General features: G+C 52.1%; 3 protein-coding genes across 3 annotated transcripts; 2 read left to right on the top strand and 1 right to left on the bottom strand.

Moving 5' to 3' along the window:
- Positions 1-7,964: 7,964 nt before the first annotated feature.
- LOC136514767 (anthocyanidin 5,3-O-glucosyltransferase-like) lies at positions 7,965-9,940 on the top strand. Its single transcript, XM_066508480.1, has one exon. The coding sequence runs from the start codon at positions 8,353-8,355 to the stop codon at positions 9,796-9,798; it is 1,446 nt and encodes a 481-aa protein (XP_066364577.1). The 5' UTR covers positions 7,965-8,352; the 3' UTR covers positions 9,799-9,940.
- A 448-nt stretch (positions 9,941-10,388) lies between these two features.
- Positions 10,389-10,718, bottom strand: LOC136516016 (uncharacterized). The gene has a single exon (XM_066509438.1). The coding sequence runs from the start codon at positions 10,716-10,718 to the stop codon at positions 10,389-10,391; it is 330 nt and encodes a 109-aa protein (XP_066365535.1).
- A 3,209-nt stretch (positions 10,719-13,927) lies between these two features.
- LOC136514769 (anthocyanidin 5,3-O-glucosyltransferase-like) lies at positions 13,928-16,118 on the top strand. The gene has a single exon (XM_066508481.1). It carries the CDS (start codon positions 14,510-14,512, stop codon positions 15,938-15,940), a length of 1,431 nt encoding a protein of 476 aa, XP_066364578.1. The 5' UTR covers positions 13,928-14,509; the 3' UTR covers positions 15,941-16,118.
- The last annotated feature ends 6,229 nt before the right edge of the window (positions 16,119-22,347 follow it).

The raw sequence follows: 22,347 nt of genomic DNA, 5'->3' as shown, positions 1-22,347 counted from the left end.
AACAAAGGTTCCCTTCGCAACAAGGGACAAGGAATTCAAATCCAACGGCGGATTTGTTTTAAAGAGATTCAAGTGTTCTGTTGGGACATCCACAATTAGTTGATACAATGTCCAATAACATCCAATCACGGCTGATCTGCTTGGCATCGGAATGGCAACTTCTCTTGTAACTCACTTAACATTGCCCTTGAAAACTTGGAGCACGTCTAACGAGACTTTAAGTAAATGGACGCAATAAACACAACGAAATAATTAAAATGCATGTTCCAACGGTCTGATACGGGTACATCATATAGGCATTCAGGCTCACATTCACGGCCTAGCATTCACCTACGGTCGGATGATCTCAACAACGACGGACGATAACAACGGCAAGAGTACAATACAGGGGGACAGCAGCGAAAAACACTACTACTACGGTACAGCATCCCAAGGCAACTACTCTACATCTTCTTGTGGCAATGGCTGAGTGAGAGGAATCAAGGGCTCTGCTTCTAACACTTCCGACGGTGGAGGTGCTGGCGGTTCTGCATCACCGGTTCTTCTTCTCTCTGTCGGGTGGAGAGGGATCCCTTCCAAGATCAGGGCATCCTGCCTTCCATCAACCAGCGACCTCCGCCTGGCCCTAGTGAACAGATAGGCCTCACCCAGCTGATGGACATGCCGATCTTCAGCCTCCTTCAGAGATTCCTCCATGGTAGCCTCTCGGCTCTCAGCAGCTGCAGCACTGGCATGCGCTTCGGCGAGCTGCACCTGGAGCATCCGGTTGAAGACCTCAGCTTCCTCGGCGCGCCGAAGGCACGCCCTCAGCTCCAAGGCTTGCCGGTCATACTGCTCATCTAGAGCGAGCAGGTATGTGGTCAAGTGCACCATGGTGGGACTGTCCTCTTGCGCATCCCGCCCTTGCAAAACCTCCATGCGAGCCCTCCATGCCCGCCGGTTCCTATCCAAAGGTGGAAAGAACCGCATGGGGGTACGGGCAATGGGCTCCTCATAGATCTGGCAGAGGTACCGTAAGGCTTTGCGGGCCACAACCTGGTAGGTGTCGGTGAAGCTAAACCCGGTTGCGGTCACACTCCAGGCTTCGGTGAGGTTAGGGAACTCTTCACTCTTCCCGATGTAGACTGTAACCTCACACCGCTCGGTGCCATGCTCCTCATACTCACGGCCCTCATACTCGGGGCGATCATTGACTCTGAGCTTTTGCAGGGTGGCATGCAGGATTCTGGGAAAACCCTCAACGTTCATGCAGTAGGTACTAACCCAGGCTCCTGCCATCTCTGGCGGTGGTTGCAAGGAAGGCTGAGCGAAAAGCTGGCTCAAAGGAAAAGCTAAGCGAGCTAAAGTGCACCGAGTGGTGGTACCAATGGCTAAGCCAGGCTCTACTTATAAAGGCAGAGCATTCGGTGGTCCTGGCGTGGTTCACCAGGGTTCCCGCGCGGGGTCACTACGGCGGATTGACCAAATTCCGCGCGTTGGAGGTGAGCGACGTGCGATGCCATTACTGACTAGTACGACTGCAGGGCAAGGGTCCGACAAGAGCGCAGAAAAGAGGTATGGGGAGACATGGGTCACGACCGGTGTGAACCACGGGCGAACGCGAAACACGAAGCCACAGTTCAGACCTACCTCTAGAATAGGACGAGACAGTCGTGCACAATATGACACGCGTGACACCTATGGATGGCGTATCTGCAAGTAATACAAGTACTACAATGCACAGGCAGGATATGCATGAATGCACGTCCTATACGTCCGTTCACTGTTGCCAACATATAGGGCAACCGTTCTCAGAGTTTTGGCACATCGTTCTCTCCCTGTAACTAGCCGATACTATCGGACTATGCTCGAGTCAGTGTACCTGCAGAAACTTGATTAAGTCTACCTATGTCAGCAGAGTGCCATCTATCCTGGATACATAACCATAGTAATAGGGCTACTTATATAACTTCGCATATAAACATCCTAACTTTTTGCAACAATGGGTTGTCAATTTTTAGTTTAGAAAAGGTTTTCGAAGCTTTATTTCTTCATTTATGCTCTGATACCACCTGTGGCAGAACCGCCTAATCTAATGCCTCACAGGAGTGCTTGTCTTCCATTAGACACTAAGCACTCAGGGGAGAACACTAGATTACTCGGTTCCGTCGGACACACCCCAGGGGAGAACCCGAAAATCCACATTTTTGCTATCAGGATCACAAATGAGAGAATAAAGCTTACATCATTCGTAACCATTTCTTACATCACTTTTAATGCAACATCAGAGTATAATATTTATTAATATAATAACGGAATGAACTCATGTTATCAGAGTTATAAACAATTTAATTGAACAGCGGAATAGAAACATGTGAACAGAGTTACAGCGGAAATAAACCTCTATTAATGACATGATGAAGTATTGATATATATAGACTACGGCAACAGATTATGAAACTTTCATTTATAAAAGTATTTGGTGAGAGTTATAAATAACAACTATGATCGCAGCGTAAAGGAAATCCTCTCTGAGCCCACCAGGAGGAATCCACACACCAAGCTCAGCTCAAGCGTCCACCTATCACCTGCAACAGGGGGAATAAAACCCTGAGTACTCAATTATACTCAGCAAGACTTACCCGGTAGGAGAAAAGAAAAGACTCCAAGGATATGCAAGGTTATCTGGTTTGTGGGTTGCATTTGCAGAAAGCATTACTAAGCGTGCGTCCTTATATTTGATTTTTAATAATAGCCGCATTGGTTCATTAACTAACCATTCTATGTAAGCACCTGTGCTACTTTCAAGCAGGTGGTAAGCAATCAGATTTCCTTTGTCCATCTTCCATCTTTCATCTTTCAGTTCTTACTACGATGCTAAACCGTAGACAAGCCGTACCGGATAGCCCGGCGATTCGCGAATCAATGCCCCCAGCTGGGTACCCCGAAAACACACGCCCCGCTTGTACCCCAGGCACAAGCAGGACCAACCTGTCACTCTCCTGTCCCGGGTGTCCAGGTCTCCGTCCAAACTAGGACTCTAAGCCCCCGCCCCTGAGTCCTGGACTCAGTGCGGTGCAAGGACCTCCTCCACCAAAATAAAACCCTGACAGTCGATCCGGAAAGAGCCGGATCCGCGACAAGAGAGCAACAAGCTTTCCAAGCGCCCATACACAAGTATGTGCTCGGGATAAGTCTGTGACCTGCCTAGAGTCATATGCACGATCGGTCCTTAATTGACCAGACAGGGAGAAACGGTGTAACCAAGCTATGACCCGCCTCCGCGGCGACACAACTTCTTACACCCACCAATACCCAAACCATATCCCTGTCCGGTCACCATTTTCGTATTTTCCAAGTGATAGTAATCCAATAATATATTTCTTATCTCTCGCGAGTGACAGGCAATCACTCGACTTCTACCGGATTCCTGTAGCATAGCAATCTACACGATCCTGTCATACTAGTAAGACTCATAGAATAAAGATATATATATGCAAGTGGGTTTCATTCAACTCCTTAAAACTTAATGCACCATTATAATTTAAACTGCAGAAAGTAGGGGTTGTGCACCGAGGCTTGCCTGGGTAAAATATAATCAGAAGTTAGATTTCCATCATGGCGACATGATCTCCAAAAGCACCATTCCTCCAGTAACTCCCGATGACTCCATGATCCATCATCGTACCTATTATGATATGCAATGTAATGCCATGCAAAGATGTAATTTATCAACTGTAGTCGTGACTCGTAAAATACGACGTACGCCTCTCGAGTTAACGGGCTAGTTCTAACACTGGTCTACGTATCCATGTTGTCGAATAAGACGTTATTTCCCAACAACTATTTTAGTTATATAAACCGACGGTGTCTCTATATTTTATTCTATCACTATTCAAAATAAGACATCATTATCTAATTAGCAACTAGTTATTCCGGAGCTACAAAAATTACGGCGGGTAACTAATACTGCTAGGAGTTTACTATACAATTTTCAGATTCAACAATATTACCAATTTACCATACCAATTCCTACAAGTTTACCTTTTCATAATATTAATTATCTCTAATTAATTATATAGCTTCCTAAGAATATTATCCACTATGTGAACAAATCATACTAGCAGGTAGATCACGATTTTAGGAGACTAACAAAACTAGTTTGGCATTTTTACGATTTTTCTAGGATTCACTACGAATTTTACAAGTTTATTTCCAACTAAATTAACAAAGGCTTTTAGAAACGAACAGAGCCAGCGGCCATGCCGCCCGGGCGAGTGAGCAGCCAGCCCATGCGGCGCGAACGGCCCAGGCTGCAAGCAGCTGCGCGCGGCCCAGCGTGGCGCACAGGCGGCCCAGGCGAACCGGCCCGGCGGACGGGCACACGCGGACGGCCCAGCAGACATGGCGACAGAAATTTTGCGAAATGGCCCCTTACGCTTTCCCTAATCGCGCTGAGGTCCATGAGCACTATTCAAACAAGTCACGTATTTGCAGCAAGGACCCTACATAAATTTCCGTCATGGATTCTTACCCTCTTCTACCTCCACAAAGCAGAGCACAGCACAGGGCATCGACCGGCGGCGGCGGCAATGGCGCATTGGGGTCGGGGAAGACACGACGACGGCGAACCAACCACCGGCGAGCTGCCCGGGGAGCCTGCGCGACCACGCCAGGCCACGGCAAGGCTCGAGCGGACCCCAGGCAGCCTGCCCGCGAGAGCCGAGGAGGCGGGCACGCCGACCTCGGTAACGCCGGCCAGGCGAGGCGGCTGGACGACGCGCGGTGCGGTGGTGCAGGAGGCTCTGGCACGCGGCACGGAGGATGTGGCGGTTCGGAACGGCCGTGGGCTCGCGCGCGCTCACGCGGAGATGACCGACGACGGCGGGCGAGGGACGCAGCGACAGCAGCCTCGGCACACGGCGGCATGGCCCTCCAGGCGCGGTGATCCGCAGCGGTGCCGCGCGCACTCGAGGAAGAAGGCGCGGGCCGGGAGACAGGGCAACGGAAAAGCCATGCTACCCTCGGATGTGAGACGCGGCGCGGACCTCGGCGGTGGCACAACCACGACGGCTCGGGCGCGGTTCGTGGACACGGCGTGGGGCTGCGGCAGCGGGGCACCTGTGCTCGCGCGGCGTGGGAAGGGTCGGCAACGGTGGGTTGGCGCGACGGAGGTGCGGTGGCTGACTCAGTAGCAAGAGCGGCGGTCGCGGGCGCACGGAAAGGACATCCGTGCTATGGCCGTCCCGGAAGGAACGGCGCGGGGCAACGGCCAAGAGCTTCGCGAGGCTCGGCGTGGGGCAAGCAGAGAAGGGCGAGGGAGACGGAGCTCGGTCCTTGGCTTAAGGCACACGAGAGCAGCAGACAGACGCACGAGGGAAGGCGTGGGCTGCCGGGGTGTCCCTGTGCAGTACAGCGAAAGGAGAGAGAGAGAAGAGAGGCACAAAGGACAGACTGAGACAAGATAGGGCAGACAGAGCAGCCAGAGGCAGGACAGAGCAAGCGCGGGCTTGGGCTTGCCATTTCGCAGGATTCATTCTACCGTGGCTTAACTGCTAAGGAGTCTACACATGCATAAGACTGCAGTTTTGATCACCCTGGTACTGCATTTGCTGCTTCTAGGAAAGCTCTCGGTGCATCCATCGGTAACACATGGCGCATTCAGTCTGACACCTTCTTGTCAAAAAATATGACTGATCGATGGCAGTAGGGGCAGGCAACAGTAAGGAGAAACAGCCAAAGGCAATCATAGACAGAGGCAGAGACTGAGGAAAATAAAAGGGAACAGCGGTGAGGAGGAAAAGGTCTGCTGCAGCAGTTTCACTCGGCTGCTTATGCTGTAAACTTATCTTGCTGCAACACGACTGAGCGGCACAGTTGCAGGCACTGCAGATACGTCGGGTGTAGGACAATAGTGGCATGGATGAGACGGTGAATAATTGTCTTGCAACGCGCACGCTGTACGTCAGGAAAATAAATGAGGCTGCTGCGCTCTCTCTCACTTTAATCAGTTCGTGCTTATCAAAATAAACCCATGAGCATATATATATCGTTCTATTTATTAATGAATTTTATTTTATTTATAAGAGTGGCTTTTCATGCTTAATCTAACCGAACAAATCGTTCGTTAGCATCGTCGTTCGACATTCCCAAATATCTTTACTCACAGAGTAATTTAACGTGAGCGTTTATTTGAGTCCGCGAAACTAAGTCACATAAGATTTGCTTATCGCCTCAAGTACGTTTTAAATTAAAACCCGAGAAACTCGTTTCGAAAAAAATTTCTTAGACCTAAATCGCGGTGCTAAATAAGCTCGTAACACCAGGGTGTTACAGGATAGGTCCTAATCCCACCCGCAGATGCGTAGATGAAGTTAGTTTTCATGCTCTACTCCTATCCGAGATAGAATTTCGGTAGCACCTCACCGCTGTTCTCCAGTTACACGTCCTGCCAAAGAAGAGTGCGTATCCGGAGAACAACAGGGAGGTGATGCCGAAACTCTGTCTCGGACCAGAGCAGAACATGGGAACTAACCCATCTACGCATCCGCGGACTGTCCAAAAAGCGTGGACAATCCAAAATAGATACGGTCATAGATACGCAAAGATCTACATACCTCCAACCATATCTCTTTCGAACAGGAGACGCCTAACTAGGTTACGCGATCTACGACCATGATACGAAAAGAGGGGTTATACCTAGGGTGGCGGCGGAGTCAGGCTAGCGGGGCCGTGGCGGGTCGGTGCAGTGGCGAGACGATGCGGTGCAAGCAGACCGGCACGATGGCGAGAACTCCGACGGGCTCTTCTCTACAAAAATGGAACAAAATACTGTCATTTACAAAAAAAAAATCGGTAGAACCTCCCCTGCACGGTGAGGTTTCCAAAACCTACAAAAACAACGGCACGATGGCCGACAAGCACATATGTCTCAAGAGAAGCCATGTAGTTTAGATATCAATCCATGTAGAAGAATATATCCAAGTAGTACCACTACTTATACTACTACTTCCACTATTGCTACTACTACTACCATTGGTTCTACTACTACTACCACTATTGCTACAACTACTACCATTAGTTGTACTACTACTACTACCACTACTTCTACTACTACTACCACTAATTCTACTACTACTACTACCACTAGTTGTACTACTACTACCACTAGTACAACTAATACTACTACAACTACCACTACCTCGACAACAATAAGAGAGAAGGCATGCATGACGGGCGTTGGGGTAGGGGCGGGCGGCGTTGGGATCGGGCGGAGCGGGGTCGGGAGGTCGGAGGGCGGGCGAGGTCCAAGGGGCGACCGCGAGAGGGAAGCCGACAGGGGCAGGGCGCGACAGGCGACGGAAGGACGGGTTCGGAAGGGAGGGGGCGTCGGCTGGGGGAGGGCAAGGGGGAGGGGGCAAGGGAAGGAAGGCGAGGAGCAGGAAGGGCGGGTGTGGGCAGGGGGATGGACCTCCGCGGGTCGGCGGGAAGCGGGTCGCGTGGCGGGGCAAGGGACGGCTGGGGAAGGGCGGTAGGGGGCAGGAGTCGAGGGGTGCGGGCGGCGGGGCGTGGCGGTGGCTGCTTGCGGGGGCGAGCGGGCCGGCGTGGGGCCGCGCGCGCGGCACGGAGGCGGGGGCGGGCAGGCGTGGGCGCGGGGCTGGCTGCCTCTGATATCACATGTAGAGATGTCCTGGTTTGTAAGCATCGTACGTGACAACGTGTTTGAAATTTTCTGAAAAGAACTCTGAACCCAACCCTGTTCTCTGTATTCTAATCTCTCTATTCCGACTACTCTGTTCTTTCCCTAGAACTCTATCCCCAGAACTTGTCTGAATCCCGGCGGATTGGTGACAATATATATGACCCAATTCATATATGTTTGATTTACGCTGAAGCTCCTCCACTGTTTAAGAGAGTGACCGATCAACTAAGATCGTGAAATTTAACGTGGACCCGATTAACTGCAATGTCATATTCTGGTACCAGCTAGCATTGGTACTTGGTAGCTACTACCAGTTGCAACGTGACCACAAACACAAACAACCCGATGAACAAGCAAATTATGGCTACAGCAACCGATGAACAAGCAAATTATGGCTTGCAGTTATTGTGACGGAAACAAGGAAGTTACTGTGGTAGTGAGCGTTGACAATGACCATTGCAAGGCCGCCCTAGCAGTCTGCAATCGACAATAATGCAGGCAACTGTTTTCCTTGCTCCTTGCCTCCAGCCCTCCACGAGACCACGACACCGTTCTCCCTTCCATCTCCCCTATATATCAAGAACTCGGGCTACACCCAGATCCAATTCCTCAGCACCAGCAGCAGGTGCACGTACTTCTACACAGGTAGCCACACGACCAAAAACTAAGCTATGAAGAAGACCGTGGTCCTGTACCCGGGCCTCGCCGTCAGCCACTTCGTCCCCATGGTGCAGCTCGCCGACGTCCTCCTGGAGGAGGGCTACGCCGTCGTGGTCGCGTTCATCGACCCCACCCTGAAAGGAGACATCTCCTTGGCCGCCGTCATCGACCGCGTCGCCGCCTCCAAGCCGTCCGTGGTCTTCCACATGCTCCCACGGACAGAGGACTCTCCCACCTTTGTCCACGACTCGGAGTTCATCATCAGGTACCTGGAAATCGTGGGTCGATACAGCCAGCACCTCCACGACTTCCTCCTCTCCATGCCTCCTGGCAGCGTCCACGCCCTGATTGTTGACATGATGTCCATCGAGGTGCTCGACGTCACCAGCAAGCTCGGGATCCCGGCTTACGCCTTCTTCCCCCCGAATGCCTCCCACCTTGCCGTGTCCGTCCAGGTCCAGGCTCAGGCTTCATCAGTTCGTTCAGAAGGGCAGCCAAGTTTCGGGGAGCTAGGAGATGCGCCTCTAAACTTCCATGGCGTGCCATCTATGCCAGCTTCTCATCTCAATGCTGAAATGCTCGAGGATCCAGGGCGTGCAACATTCAAGGCAACGATGAACATGTTTCGCAGAATACAAGAAGCCAATGGAATACTAGTGAACACGTTTGCATCGATTGAGCCTCGCGCAGTGTTAGCCCTCAGCGATCCGCGGAGCTTCCCGAAAATGCCTCCGGTGTACTGCATCGGGCCGTTGGTCGCCGGGAACGGCGGCCAGAGAACAGAGAAGAAGCACGAGTGCCTGGCATGGCTCGACGAGCAGCCGGAGCACAGCGTAGTGTTCCTGTGCTTCGGAAGCACAGGCGCCGGCATCCACTCAGAGGAGCAGCTTAAGGAGATAGCCACTGGCCTCGAGAGGTCCGGCCACCGGTTCCTGTGGGTGGTGCGGGCGCCTCCCCACGACGACCCGGAGAAGCCGTTCGACCCCCGCGCGGACCCGGACCTCGACGCCCTTCTGCCCGCCGGTTTCTTGGATAGGACCGGCGGTCGCGGCCGCGTCGTCAAGCTGTGGGCGCCGCAGGTGGACGTGCTCCATCACGCGGCGACAGGGGCGTTCGTGACGCACTGTGGGTGGAACTCGGTGCTGGAGGGGATTGTCGCGGGCGTGCCGATGCTCTGCTGGCCTCTGTACGCGGAGCAGAAGATGAACAAGGTGTTGATGGTGGAGGAATATGCAGTCGGCGTGGAGATGGTCGGCTGGCAGCAGGGACTGGTGAAGGCCGAAGAGGTGGAGGCCAAGGTGAGGCTGGTGATGGAGTCGGAGGAAGGCAAGCAGCTGAGGGCTCAGGTGTCCAAGCACAAGGAAGGTGCGGCAATGGCATGGAAAGATGGCGGCTCGTCGCGCGCTGCGTTTGCCCAGTTCCTGTCGCACGCAAGCAACCTCTCGCGCAGGGGCTGAGCCTGTGACACGCCATTGATGCAGAGCGGCAATAATTTGGTGGTAGCATTACTTTATTTATATACTTCAGTTAATCGAGCTTGTTGTTGCTTGTTCCGAGTGAAGAGAATATATTATACTAGTTTGACATGTGTTTCTGCTCTGTACAAGCTATTTTATATTAAAAATATATACAAGATATGTAAGGGCGCTTCCAAGATACTCCTCGGTCCATAAAAGAATGCTATCATGGAAAACTTATCAGTGAAACTAGCTCAACTTTAACCAAACTTATAGTAAATAGTATTAGCATTTATGTCTTTATATAAATTTATTATTAAAATATATTCTATAACTAATCTAATGATACTTATTTTGTCTCAAGAGTGTTAATACTGTAGCTGCGGGAAACATGGTAGCGGCGACGTTTAGTACCATACTGCGAATTCTGAGTTCGTCGAACCTGCTTAAATTGCCTGGCCAAGGACGCGTAATAACCTTCGCTTAACCGTTTTACACGAAGCAAGGAGGAAAGCGCAAGCGCGTTGCTATGTAGGTGGGGCCCCACCCCTTGGTAGAGCGGGCATGTGCCGTGTGCCAGGCCTAGGGTGTTACATTAACGCCGCCTTGTGAGAGTAGTTCTCGTTGAGGCCATGAAGAACATTGAGAACTAGGGTGCGGTCCAAGACCGGCTCACCCAAAGTCTCCAGAGCGTTCGCCATACGCTTCATCCTGCTGCAATAGTCGGTGATAGAAAGATCCCCCTGAACGAGTGTCCGAAACTCGGCATCAAGGGTGATGGCATGGGTTTCTTTATTGCCGATGAGCTGTTCTTCAGGACCGAGCCAGATGGTCCGTGATGTCGGGGAGGCAGTGGACACGACTTCAATGAAATCGGACGACACCGTGCCGAAAAGCCATGACTTGACGGTGCAATCCATGCGAACCTGACACACCTTTGATGCCGTGGAGATCAGCTACAATAATTTGGTGGTACCTTTGCTTCCTTTATATCTTTGAGCAAGACAGATAATATAGCTCGCTGCAGGTTGTATAAACATTTACAGTCCACCTATCTGGGCACACATAAAGTTGGTAGCTCACACGATTCTTGTGCTTATGTATAAACTGTCTGTAATGTAACAGCTCGTTTATTTTTTACTTTTTCACGCTAAGTTCCCTACAAAAGTTGCAAAATGAAAAAAAAACTACCACATCCAACCAATCATAAGTGCATCAATTGGATCTAGAAGAAAGTTTTTTTCATCTAAAACTTTCCTTATTTATCCTATTTTACAAAATAAAAAATTACATAAATATATATTCCACCTATAACCTACTAGAAGGTAATTAGTGATCATAATCATCCGATTCTAATTAAATGGATAACTCATAGTTATTTGAGTATACCACAGCAAATCCCTACTCTTATAATAGAGTACTAACCTGCTGGCGACCATGCGCTGTGTGCATGTGCTAACTCGTAGGCTCGCATCATCGTCTGGCTGGTGTGCAGCCCAAACATCGTTCGCAGCGGACGCCAGTGAATCATGGCCTCGCGTGGCTGCCCCCTCGGCCTCCGTGGCTCATGCCAGTCCGCCAGTCTCTCACGCCTAGCCAAATCTGTGTTTAGAGACGACCAGATTTAGATCTCTAGATCTAAAGTCGTCACTAAAAATAGATGCACCATAGTAAAAATATAAATTTTGCAAACAAAGTGCTAAAGATAAGCTTTAAATGAAAGTTGTATAGCTCGAAGTGATCTATGACTTTGTAGTTGACAATCTTTTAATTTGAAATCAATAAATCCTACAAATTATGTATGAAATTCTTATATTTTAAAATTCAATATTTGAGTTTTTTTAATTGACCTCGGATGGAGAAATGACAAAAAAAAACGAATTTATAGATCTCAAAAACATATAAATGTTGTAGTTGAGAAATTCTTATTTGAAATAATCTATGGTCTCAAATTTAGTTTGTAGTCCTCATATATTAAAATTCAAAAATTTCAAATAACCTCGGATGGAGAAACGGCAACAACCAGGGTTGTAGATCTTGTAGAGCTTGTCAACTTTTTAGTTAACAACTTTTACATTTAAAATCATTTATCTAAGAAAAATAATGTTTGAGTTTCTCACATTTGAAATTCGAAATTTTCAAATGACTTTAGATAGAGACAACCAAAACAAAAGTTACAGTTTTTTAAAAGATATATAACATTGTAGTTGAAATAATTTTCATTCGAATTCATTTATATGGTCCAAAATATTCATTTTTAAAATGAGCCAAGTGAATACAAGGGAATATTTCTACCCTTTAGCCACAAGTAACTTTGGGTGGAGTGATCAGGCCACCTACCAAGCTACACGTGAGGCCTGCGGTCACGAGTTCAAGCCCCTATGGCAGCACAAGTGACTTTGTGAGGCTGGCTGGGCTGGGGCTTCCCCTGATATGAACAAGATTTTTTTTGTCTTTTTTGGCCTAATATGTGATTTCTATAAAACAATTTGTACGGGCAACTGAATACTGAGCCACATCTAGAAATCCGATTTGTATTGATAGTTTGTGTTTCTAGCAGCCTCTAAAAAATCATCCGACTTATGATGCGCGATCATGTGAGGCGGGCTAGTGGGGCTTCCCTGATTTGAAAAAGATTTTTTTTTGCTATTTTTAGCTCGATATGTGATTTGTAGAAAACATTTGTGGATCTTGCTGGATTTTGAGCCGCCTCTAGAAATCCGATTAATAGAGGCGGCTCATGTTTCAAGCCGTCGTTGATTTCTAGAGATGAAGTAGTAGAGGTGGCTCAAAGGGAAAAAAAAGTAGAAATAAAAAAAGAAAAGAAAAATAGAGAAAGGGGGAGGTACCTACTTCTCGACATAACGAGTGGAGGAGAGCGTGCGTGGAAAACGGACTGCGTGGCTCGGAAGCGTGCGGCGGGGTGGAGACAAGCGTGGTGAAAAAGTGATCGCTCGTTTCAAAACGGGTGCACGTTCATTAAAATGGAATTGGATTACAAGAGCCTTATATCACTACTAGGAATCTACACTTACACGGCGAACAACTTTCGTCTCCAAAGAAGCTAAATTCATCATAATTTTAGTTTTATGACAAAAGTTGGTTCATCACAGAAGTCACGTTATAGAACTTCCGTGACGAACCTAGAGACGAACCTAGAAACTCCTCCATATAGTTATATTCAGTCTGACCAAACCAACTTCAATATATAGAGACTTTTCTCTGTGTGCCATTATAAAATATCGTAATCCCTTGTGTGCCCCTGAAAAAATTCAACGGTCTTCAGCGCCACTACTCTAACTTTTTCGTGTCATCTATGCCACTTCCGTCAGTTTTGGCTCTAACGCCGTTAAACTGCAGGGATGAAAAGACGAAAATGCCCTTAAGTTCAAATATGTTATTAATTTTTTTTGAGCATCTTAACGACTTCAAATGAAAAAACTCAAAACTAGAAAGTTGTAGATCTCATCGAGATCTATAATTTTCATATAATTTTTTTTCATTTAATTTCGCAAAAAAAAGAATATGATTTTTCTAAGATATATTAATCATATCAAATCATTTTTTTTGCGAAATTAAATAAAAAAAATTATATGAAAATTATAGATCTCGACGAGATCTACAACTTTCTAGTTTTGAGTTTTTTCATTTGAAGTCGTTAAGATGCTAAAAAAAATTAATAACATATTTAAACTTAAGGGCATTTTCGTCTTTTCACACCTGCGGTTTAACGGCGTTAGAGCCAAAACTGACGGAAGTGCCATAGATGACACGAAAAAGTTAGAGTAATGGCGCTGAAGACCGCTGAATTTTTTTAGGGGCACACATGGGATTACGATCTTTTATAATGACACACAGGGAAAAGTCACCAATATATATGCAGTGTAACGACAACATATGTGCATTCTATGATAAGAACTTTGTAGCGAGAGATGCGACGTTTCCAGTATCTCTTGGTTCATTTGTAATTAGATCAAAACTTTGGATGAGTTGACAACCGTATAGTTCTCGTGGTCAGGTAACTAGCAGCGGAGCGCGCCATATCATGCATACACTTGCAATTGCGGAGATGAGATCCGCATATACAAATTGCGGCGCAGAAAGGAGGGGAGGGAGGGCCTGGCATACCTGGTGGATGCTCAAGCCGGCGAACGGCCCAACGAAGACTTGGGCGCCGGGGCGTAGGGCGGCCGCGGCGGGGGGCGATGGCGGCAGTGGTGGAGTCGCCCGTGGCGACGGCCGCGGCGGGGACGAGCCGCCCGTGGAGGTTGCGACGGCGACGGCGGCGGCGCTCTTGGATATATTGCGGCGGGGGACGAGTCGCCCGTGAGTCCGTGACGAGTTGGAGCGGCGCCGTTGGGCTTCGTGTGTCCGCCGTCTATACCCATTTCGGATAGGTGCTGGGCTGTTGTGCGGGTTGCCGGTCTGGTGCGTTCTTGCGGCGCGGTCTAGCTCAGCTGGCTGACGGCGTGGCCCGCGCCGTTTACAAGTATATCTCCATTCAACCGCTCTCTGCAGCTGCCCTACTACTCCGCCTGATCCTATCCCTCGCGACTCGCAGACCCCGCCCACCGCATCTCTCGCGAGTCAACTCCTAGATCTGGACATTGTTTCATCTCCCCCATATCAAGAACTCTTGCTACTCCCAGATCCAATTCCCCACCGGCACCAGGTCCATATACTTCTACAGGTAGCGACAATAGCAAAAGCCATGAAGAAGACCGTGGTCCTGTACCCGGGCCTCGCCGTCAGCCACTTCGTCCCCATGGTGCAGCTCGCCGACGTCCTCCTGGAGGAGGGCTACGCCGTCGTGGTCGCGTTCATCGACCCCACCCTTAAAGGAGACATCGCCTTGGCCGCCGTCATCGACCGCGTCGCCGCCTCCAAGCCGTCCGTGCTCTTCCACATGCTCCCACGGCCCGAGGACGCTCCCACCTTTGTCCATGACTCGAAGTTCATGGTCAGATACTTGGAATTCGTGGGCCGCTACAGCCGGCACCTCCACGACTTCCTCTTCTCCATGCCTCCCGGCAGCGTTCACGCCGTGCTTGTGGACATGATGTCCACCGAGGTGCTCGACGTCACCAGCAAGCTCGGCATCCCAGCTTACGCTTTTTTCCCCTCGAATGCCTCCGCCCTTGCCGTGTCCGTCCAGGCTTCATCAGTTCGTTCAGAAGGGCAGCCAAGTTTCGGGGAGCTAGGAGACGCACCTCTAAACTTCCATGGCGTCCCAACTATGCCAGCTTCTCATCTCCTTGCTGAAATGCTGGAGGATCCAGGGAGTGAGACATTCAAGGCAACGATGGACATGATGAGGAGAATACAAGACGCCAATGGAATACTAGTGAACACGTCCGCATCGATTGAGCCTCGTGCGGTGTCAGCCCTCAGCGATCCGCGGAGTTTCCCAAAAATGCCTCCGGTGTACTGCGTCGGGCCGTTGGTCGCCGGAAACGGCGGCCAGGCAACAGAGAAGCACGAGTGCCTAGCATGGCTCGATGAGCAACCGGAGAAGAGCGTAGTGTTCCTCTGTTTTGGAAGCACAGGCGCCGGCAACCACTCAAAGGAGCAGGTGAAGGAGATAGCCACTGGCCTGGAGAGGTCCGGCCACCGGTTCCTGTGGGTGGTGCGGGCGCCTCCCCACGACGACCCGGAGAAACCGTTCGACCCCCGCGCGGACCCGGACCTCGACGCGCTTCTGCCCGCGGGTTTCTTGGAGAGGACCGACGGTCGCGGCCGCGTCGTCAAGCTGTGGGCGCCGCAGGTGGACGTGCTCCATCACGCGGCGACAGGGGCGTTCGTGACGCACTGTGGGTGGAACTCGGTGTTGGAGGGGATTGTCGCGGGCGTGCCGATGCTCTGCTGGCCTCTGTACGCGGAGCAGAAGATGAACAAGGCGTTCATGGTGGAGGAATATGCAGTCGGCGTGGAGATGGTCGGCTGGCAGCAGGGACTGGTGAAGGCCGAGGAGGTGGAGGCCAAGGTGAGGCTGGTGATGGAGTCGGAGGAAGGCAAGCAGCTGAGGGCTCGGGTGTCCAAGCACAAGGAAGGTGCGGCAATGGCATGGAAAGATTGCGGCTCGTCGCGCGCTGCGTTTGCCCAGTTGCTGTCGCACGCAAGCAACGTCTCGCGCAGGGGCTGAGCCTGTGACACGCCATTGATGCAGAGCGGCAATAATTTGGTGGTAGCATTACTTTATTTATATACTTCAGTTAATCGAGCTTGTTGTTGCTGGTTCCGAGTGAAGAGAATATATTATACTAGTTTGACATGGGTTTCTGCTCTGTACAAGTTATTTTATATTAAAAATATACAAGATAGGTAAGGGCGCTTCCAAGATACTCCATCTGGTCCACAAAAGAATATTATCATAGGAAACGTATCAGTGAAACTAGCTCAATTTTAATTAAACTTATAGTAAATAGTATTATCATTTATGTCTTTATATAAATTTATTAATAAAATATATTCTATAACTAATCTAATGATACTTATTTTGGCTCAAGAGTGTTAGTACTTTTTAAATAATTTTAGTCAAAGTTGAAACTGTTTAACTTCTCGACATGTGAGAATTATATTCTTTTGTGTACGAAGGGAGTAGCTCTAAAGTAATAAATACTTCCTCCGTCCAGTCACCTACGTCCCAAAAAAATACAATTATGAGATGCATGTTGTTCAAAGAAGTTCAAGTTTGTCCAAGTTTATAGCAAATATTATTAGTATTTATGTCTCTAAATAAATTTAATATAAAAATATATTCTATATCTAGTCTAATGGTACTTACTTTGTATCATAAATATTTATACTTTTTTATATAAATTTAGTCTAAGTTTAAACTGTTCGACTTCTCGAAAAACGAGAATTACATTCTTTTATGGATGGAGAGAGGAAGATACAAACAAAGCATGTTACTGTGAGAAAGAGATGCATCGTGAAATAGGACGAGACTATCTCTCCGGCTGAATATGTGTATTTGATCATTGGAAAAATCATACAAAATAGATTTTGACCATAGGAGAGAGACTTTAGCAAGTCGTTCTGAATATATTTGTCGGTGTTTCCGATCGGGAGGTCCTTAACCAACTAGTGAATTTATCCTGCGTGTTCCCGGTTCCAGATGATGATGCAAAGAGACACAAGGATTATACTGGTTCGGGCAATTCGAGCCCTACGTCCAGTCTGGGGGATCGATCTTGTATTCCTTGCATCGAAATGCTTGTAGTAGGGGGATACAAGCTAGGTGAGAGAGGGAGCCAGTCCCAGATCTCGGCGTGGTGTGATGTGGGCTGTCTGAGTCGTTGCTCTCAGGCGGCAGGGAAATGTGTGTGTTATAGGGTGTTCTTCTTCCTCTCCTAAATGGCCCAAGTCCTCTCCTTTTATAGTTGAAGGGAGGACAAGGACAGTACATGTGCTAACTATACGGCGTCGTGCAAACAGAGGTGGCGCGTCCGAGCCCTGTGGCGGCGTAGTCGTTGGAGTGGTCCGTCCTTGGAGCACTGGGGCGGCGTACTGGTCACATCCGATCCTGTGCGTCATGGGAGCTCCAGGGCTGCCTCGGAGTGAGTGCGGCGGTCAGCGTGCGAGTCGCTGTGGACTGACTGTGTGCGAGGCCGAGGCTGGGTCGGTGCCGAGGCTGCACCGCAGGGGGGGTCTCGGCAGACACGAATCCCGAGATAGCCGAGACCTTGGTGCATCGTGCCGAGGCCCTGAGAGAGCGGTTGATCTAGTGCTCTGGCTCGGAGGCGGTGATGACCCGGGCCAGGCCGTCCATGTCGTGTTGTTTTCGAGGCGAGGATCGCAGGGCACAGTGTAGTGCGGGCGCTGATCGTGGGCACAGCGTCAGAATACAGTGACCGGTAATCCCCGCCGTGCCCTGTCTCAGCCGGTATGGCGCCGATGCGACCTCATGTCCCGTCGGCCATTCCGCGGTGTCGAGCCGTCGTCTGGCTGAGATCGCGGGAGTGGTTGACGTATTAATGGGACATGACGTGCTGTCAGGAAGACCGGCCGAGGCGGGGGTGACGGGCTATGGATAAGCCGGCCTCACGCGAGGCGGAGAATAAGGCCTCGCGCGAGACGGAGAATAAAGCCTCGCGCGAGACGGAGATTGGTCTCCTTGCCGAGGCCTTCCGCAAGAGGTCTCGCGCGAGGCGGAGATTGTGTCTCCTTGCCGAGGCCTTCCGCAAGAGGTCTCGCGCGAGGCGGAGATTGCGTCTCCTTGCCGAGACCTCCCGTGAGAGGCCTGAGGCGATGCAAAGAGCCGGGTGGGCTCAGACGGGGCCGGTTATGAGCCCATGGCTTTCCCTCTAACTTTGTCGTTGACGAGATTTTAATGCCTCTTTTGGTGTACGCTCGGGGTACCCCGTTTTATGGTACCCGACAGTAGCCCCCGAGCCTCAGGGAGGGTGAGTGCATTCTCCCTGAGGGTTTATCAGGACTTGATTTGCAGTCGCTCCCGTAGGGATTGTGTTTTGTTTCTTGAGGTTTCGATGGGTGCGCGCGAGTGCACCCGCCGGGTGTAGCCCCCGAGGCCCTGGAGGAGTGGTGTTATTCCTCCAGGGGCTTTTTTCGTTTTCGTGTTTGAGTGAGGAGTTTTTATCGTATTTGCTGAGCCCACAAGTGCGAGTTCGGGTCGCGGGGGTCTCGGTGAGGTTGCAGGAAGAGCCCTCTAGCCTCCACATGGAGCGAGAGGTCCGTCAGGGGTTCCCCTGGCTTTTGGTGCGACCCTCATGCTTCCTTTTCGCTCGGAAGGAGGGGTGGAATGTGCCAGGCTACCCTTGATGGGCACGAGCGTTGGCACTTCCGGTGAGCTTTTATCGGGTGAGTCTGAGTGGAGGCTCGTATCCCATTCACTAGGGGACAGCTAGCGGTCCAGAGACGCACTCCAAGAGTACCAGAGGGTTTCTCTAGTGGGTGCCGAGGCCATTCGCTGGGCCTCGGTGGCTCGGTGCCTCCCTACGGTGGGATCCCATTTGGAGACTTCCCTGCCGGTCTCGGACACGACTTAGGACACCCCGAGCGATTGTTCGCTCGGGCCTCGGCCATTCGTAGGCTCGCCTAAAGTTGTCCCTGACTCTGTTGCCCTGGGGCGGCTGTCGAAACCTCTGGGGCCCAGCCTTCGAACCCCTGGACCATAACGGGCTCGGTGCCCTTTATCGTATTTGTAATGAAACTTCTAGCGTGGACTTAGACCGTTTGTCTTTGTCTAAGGTGCAGGAGGAGCCCCCGAGCCTCCGCCTAGAGCAAGAGGGCGGTCGGGGGACCCCTGGCTTTTTTATTCGACCCTCACATGTCCTTTTCGTTCGGACGGAGGGTTTGTCTACCAAGCCCATTTGGGTGCGAGCCGGAGCCGCTGGGTCTCGACAGGGTTGCAGGAAGAGCCTCCTAGCTTCTGCACGGGGCGAGAGGGCCACCGGGAGCTCCCCTGGCTTTTTATACGCCCCTCGCGCTTGAGGGTTTGTTTGCCGAGGCCCCTTTGGGCACGAGCCTTGGTCGCGGGGTCTCAGCGAGGTTGCAAGAAGGGCTCCCTAGCCTCCGCACGGAGCAGAGGGCCATTAGGAGCTCCTCTGGCTTTTTGTACGACCCTCGCGCTTCCTTTTTGCTCGGAAGGAGGGGTTGTTTTGCCGAGGCCCCTCGAGTGCGAACCGGGGTCGCTAGGTCTCGACAAGATTGCAGGAAGAGCCCCCTAGCCTCTGCACGGGGCGAGAGGTCCGTCGGGGGTTCCCCTGACTTTTTTGTACGACCCTCACGCTTCCTTTTCGCTCGGAAGGAGGGGTGGAATGTGCCAGGCTACCCTCGGTGGGCACGAGCGTTGGCACCTCCGGTGAGCTGTTATCGGGTAAGTCCGAGTGGAGGCCCGTATCCCGTTCGCTAGGGGGCAACTAGCGGTCCAGAGACATGCTCCAAGAGTACCAGAGGGTTTCTCTAGTGGGTGCTGAGGCCGTTCGCTGGGCCTCGGTGGCTTGGTGCCTCCCTTCGGTGGGATCCCATTCGGAGACTTCCCTGCCGGTCTCGGACACGACTTAGGGCGTCCCAAGCGTTTCGCTTGCTTGGGCCTCGGCCCCGTATAGGCTCGCCCGCGGTCATCCCTGACTCTGTTGCCCTGTGGCGGCTGTCGAAACCCCTTGGGTCCCAGCCTTCGAACCCCTAGACCGTAATAGGCTCAGAGCCCGGTTCCTTCATCTGAAAGGAATAGGCCGGGGGGGATGTCTTCCCCATTGGCTTGGCAACGGGTGGCGCGCCTTTTGAGGCGGTTTCCTGGGGAGGCAAAACGATGCCTGCTGCTGTAGTGGCCGAGCGTGACGTGGTGGATGGGACGTAACTGTTCCTGCAATTAATGGGAAAGAAGTGGGCGCGTGGGCGGCAAAATCGGCTCGTGGTTAACTACGCCTGATTGGGGGGGGGAACTTCCCCAATTTCATCGCCCGTTCATTTTGCCTTCCCCCTGCATAAATACTCGAAGAGTCTCGCCCCTCCTCACCTTACCTTGCCTGCGTTAGCTCTGCCTCCATCGAGCCGTCGCTAGAGCAGCGGGTGCCGGGAAGAAGAAGGGAGAAGAGCAAGCCAGGGAGAAAGCGAGAAAAAGCGAGAGCATGGGAGAGAGAGAAAAACTCACAGCCGCATCTGATCGTTCCATCGCACTCAAGGCCGGCGACATTGTTGTTGTCGAGGCGGACCCCTAGGATCCTTCCGATGTTACCGTGGAGACACTCTAGTCGCTCGTCGACGGTGGGCTCCTTCGCCCGGTGACGGACCCCACCAGGCCGGAGTGGATTGCTCCGTACGGCGAGCCAGAGCTGAGGCCTCGCGATGGCTACGTCGTGAGCTTCGTCTCCTTTCACGAGCGCGGCCTCGGCGTCCTGGCGGATCGGTTCATGCGAGCGCTCCCGCACTACTATGGAGTGGAGCTCCACAACTTCAACCCCAACTCCATCGCACAGGCGGCTATCTTTGTTGCCGTCTGCGAGGGGTACTTTGGGATTGCTCCCCATTGGGAGTTGTGGCTCCATCTATTCCGGGCGGGGCACACCACCAAGCCGACGGGCACGTCGGGTATGAGGAAGGTGACAAGGGCCAGCGGCTGCACTCTCCAAGTGCGCCAGGACCGCCAGCACCTCTACATCCCGACCCAGCTTGCGTCCTCCAACCGCCGGTGGTACACGAGCTGGTTCTACCTTTGTAACGATGACAGAGGACTTCCCCCCTACACTGGGCGGATTGTGGGGAGCTGCCCGAAGAGATGGAAGTACGGCGTCCCGAAGGACGACCAGCCCAAGCTGCAGCCACTTCTGGAGGGGCTGGAGAGGCTACAGGGCCACGGCCTTACCGTGGCTGTGGTCGTGGCTGCCTTCCACCGCCGAAGGGTGCTGCCGCTGATGGCTCGGTGGCAACGACTGTTCGAGATGAAGCCGGGTGAGCCTATTGAGGGCATCTGGATGTCCTCCTCCACCCTCTCCGACGAGGAAATTGTTCGTCGGGTGGGGGAGACGGTAGAGGCGAAGCTGAGGGGCAGCAACTTGACCCCCATCACGATGCGACCATCACGGGGGTTCCTCTCGCTGGTAAGTCGTGTGCTGCTGTAGCCCGCGAGCCTCCTCCATTTCCCCTTACCTCTTGTTCCCTTATGCGCGTTCGTCGTTCTTGCAGGGGATGAGGGACGTGCATTCCTCTCCGTCGCCCGTTCCCGAGGACGCGAGGCGGCGGGCGATCAGCCGAGCGAACGCCGACGTGCAGAAAAAACAGAAAGATGCCGAGGCAGCGAAGCGCACAAAGAAGATCCTCGCGCGCGAGGAGCTAGACAAGCGCCGCCGTCAACAGAGGAAGGATGGCCTCCCGTTTGAGGAATCCCCATCGCCATCGCTGTTGATGGAGGCCTCGAACGAGGATGACGAGGGTGAGGTGGGGCGAGGTCCCCTAGACCATCTCCCTAACGTAGTGGAGGTGGTGCCCAGGGCGTTGGCAAGCGGCCCGGCACTCCCGGGAGGAGGAGGAGAAGCGGACCTAGGGTCGGCGATTGCCCGCTCCAGGGTTGAGGCCGACACGCCCGGGGTGCGGGCGTTGGGCAAACATGCCGTCAGCCTGGTAGGCTCGATGGCGGTGGTGGAACACATGGTGGCGGGGGCGACGCAACCTCCCCCGCAGAGGACCGATGGGGCACCGGGGTCCTTTGAGGATCGGCCGGCGCCGATGGACACGAAGGCGATGCCTCTACCGCCGCCACCACCTTTGCGGACGAGGGTCGCCGTGGCGAAGCGGTTGCCGCCCCATTCGAGGTAGGTGTATTTTTGGTGGGGTCGCAGTGCCTTCTGTTCGCCTTTTGGTCTCGTGCTAACCTTGTAGGTGATTTTTCCTTAGTCAGAAATGGCCTGCGGACGAGCTTCCCTTGGCGCCCCTTAAGGCGCTCAAGGCGAGCCCCGGCTCCTCCACCCACTGGGTGGCGAAGGCACAAGCCGCTATACAATGCGGCACGGCGTCGGCGAGGGCCGACCCGAAGGAGCCGGCCACCCTAGGAGGGGCTGGGGAGGCAACCCCGACACAGACGGGGGAGGG

The sequence above is a fragment of the Miscanthus floridulus genome, chromosome 17 (genome assembly GCF_019320115.1).
Source record: "Miscanthus floridulus cultivar M001 chromosome 17, ASM1932011v1, whole genome shotgun sequence".
Lineage (NCBI taxonomy): Eukaryota > Viridiplantae > Streptophyta > Magnoliopsida > Poales > Poaceae > Miscanthus > Miscanthus floridulus.
This window is presented reverse-complemented; position numbering and strand designations above follow the sequence as displayed.

Bases quoted from the DNA above. Each gene is read 5' to 3' on its own strand.
- LOC136514767 (XM_066508480.1), top strand. From the start codon at position 8,353: ATGAAGAAGACCGTGGTCCTGTACCCGGGCCTCGCCGTCAGCCACTTC.
- LOC136516016 (XM_066509438.1), bottom strand. From the start codon at position 10,718: ATGGATTGCACCGTCAAGTCATGGCTTTTCGGCACGGTGTCGTCCGAT.
- LOC136514769 (XM_066508481.1), top strand. From the start codon at position 14,510: ATGAAGAAGACCGTGGTCCTGTACCCGGGCCTCGCCGTCAGCCACTTC.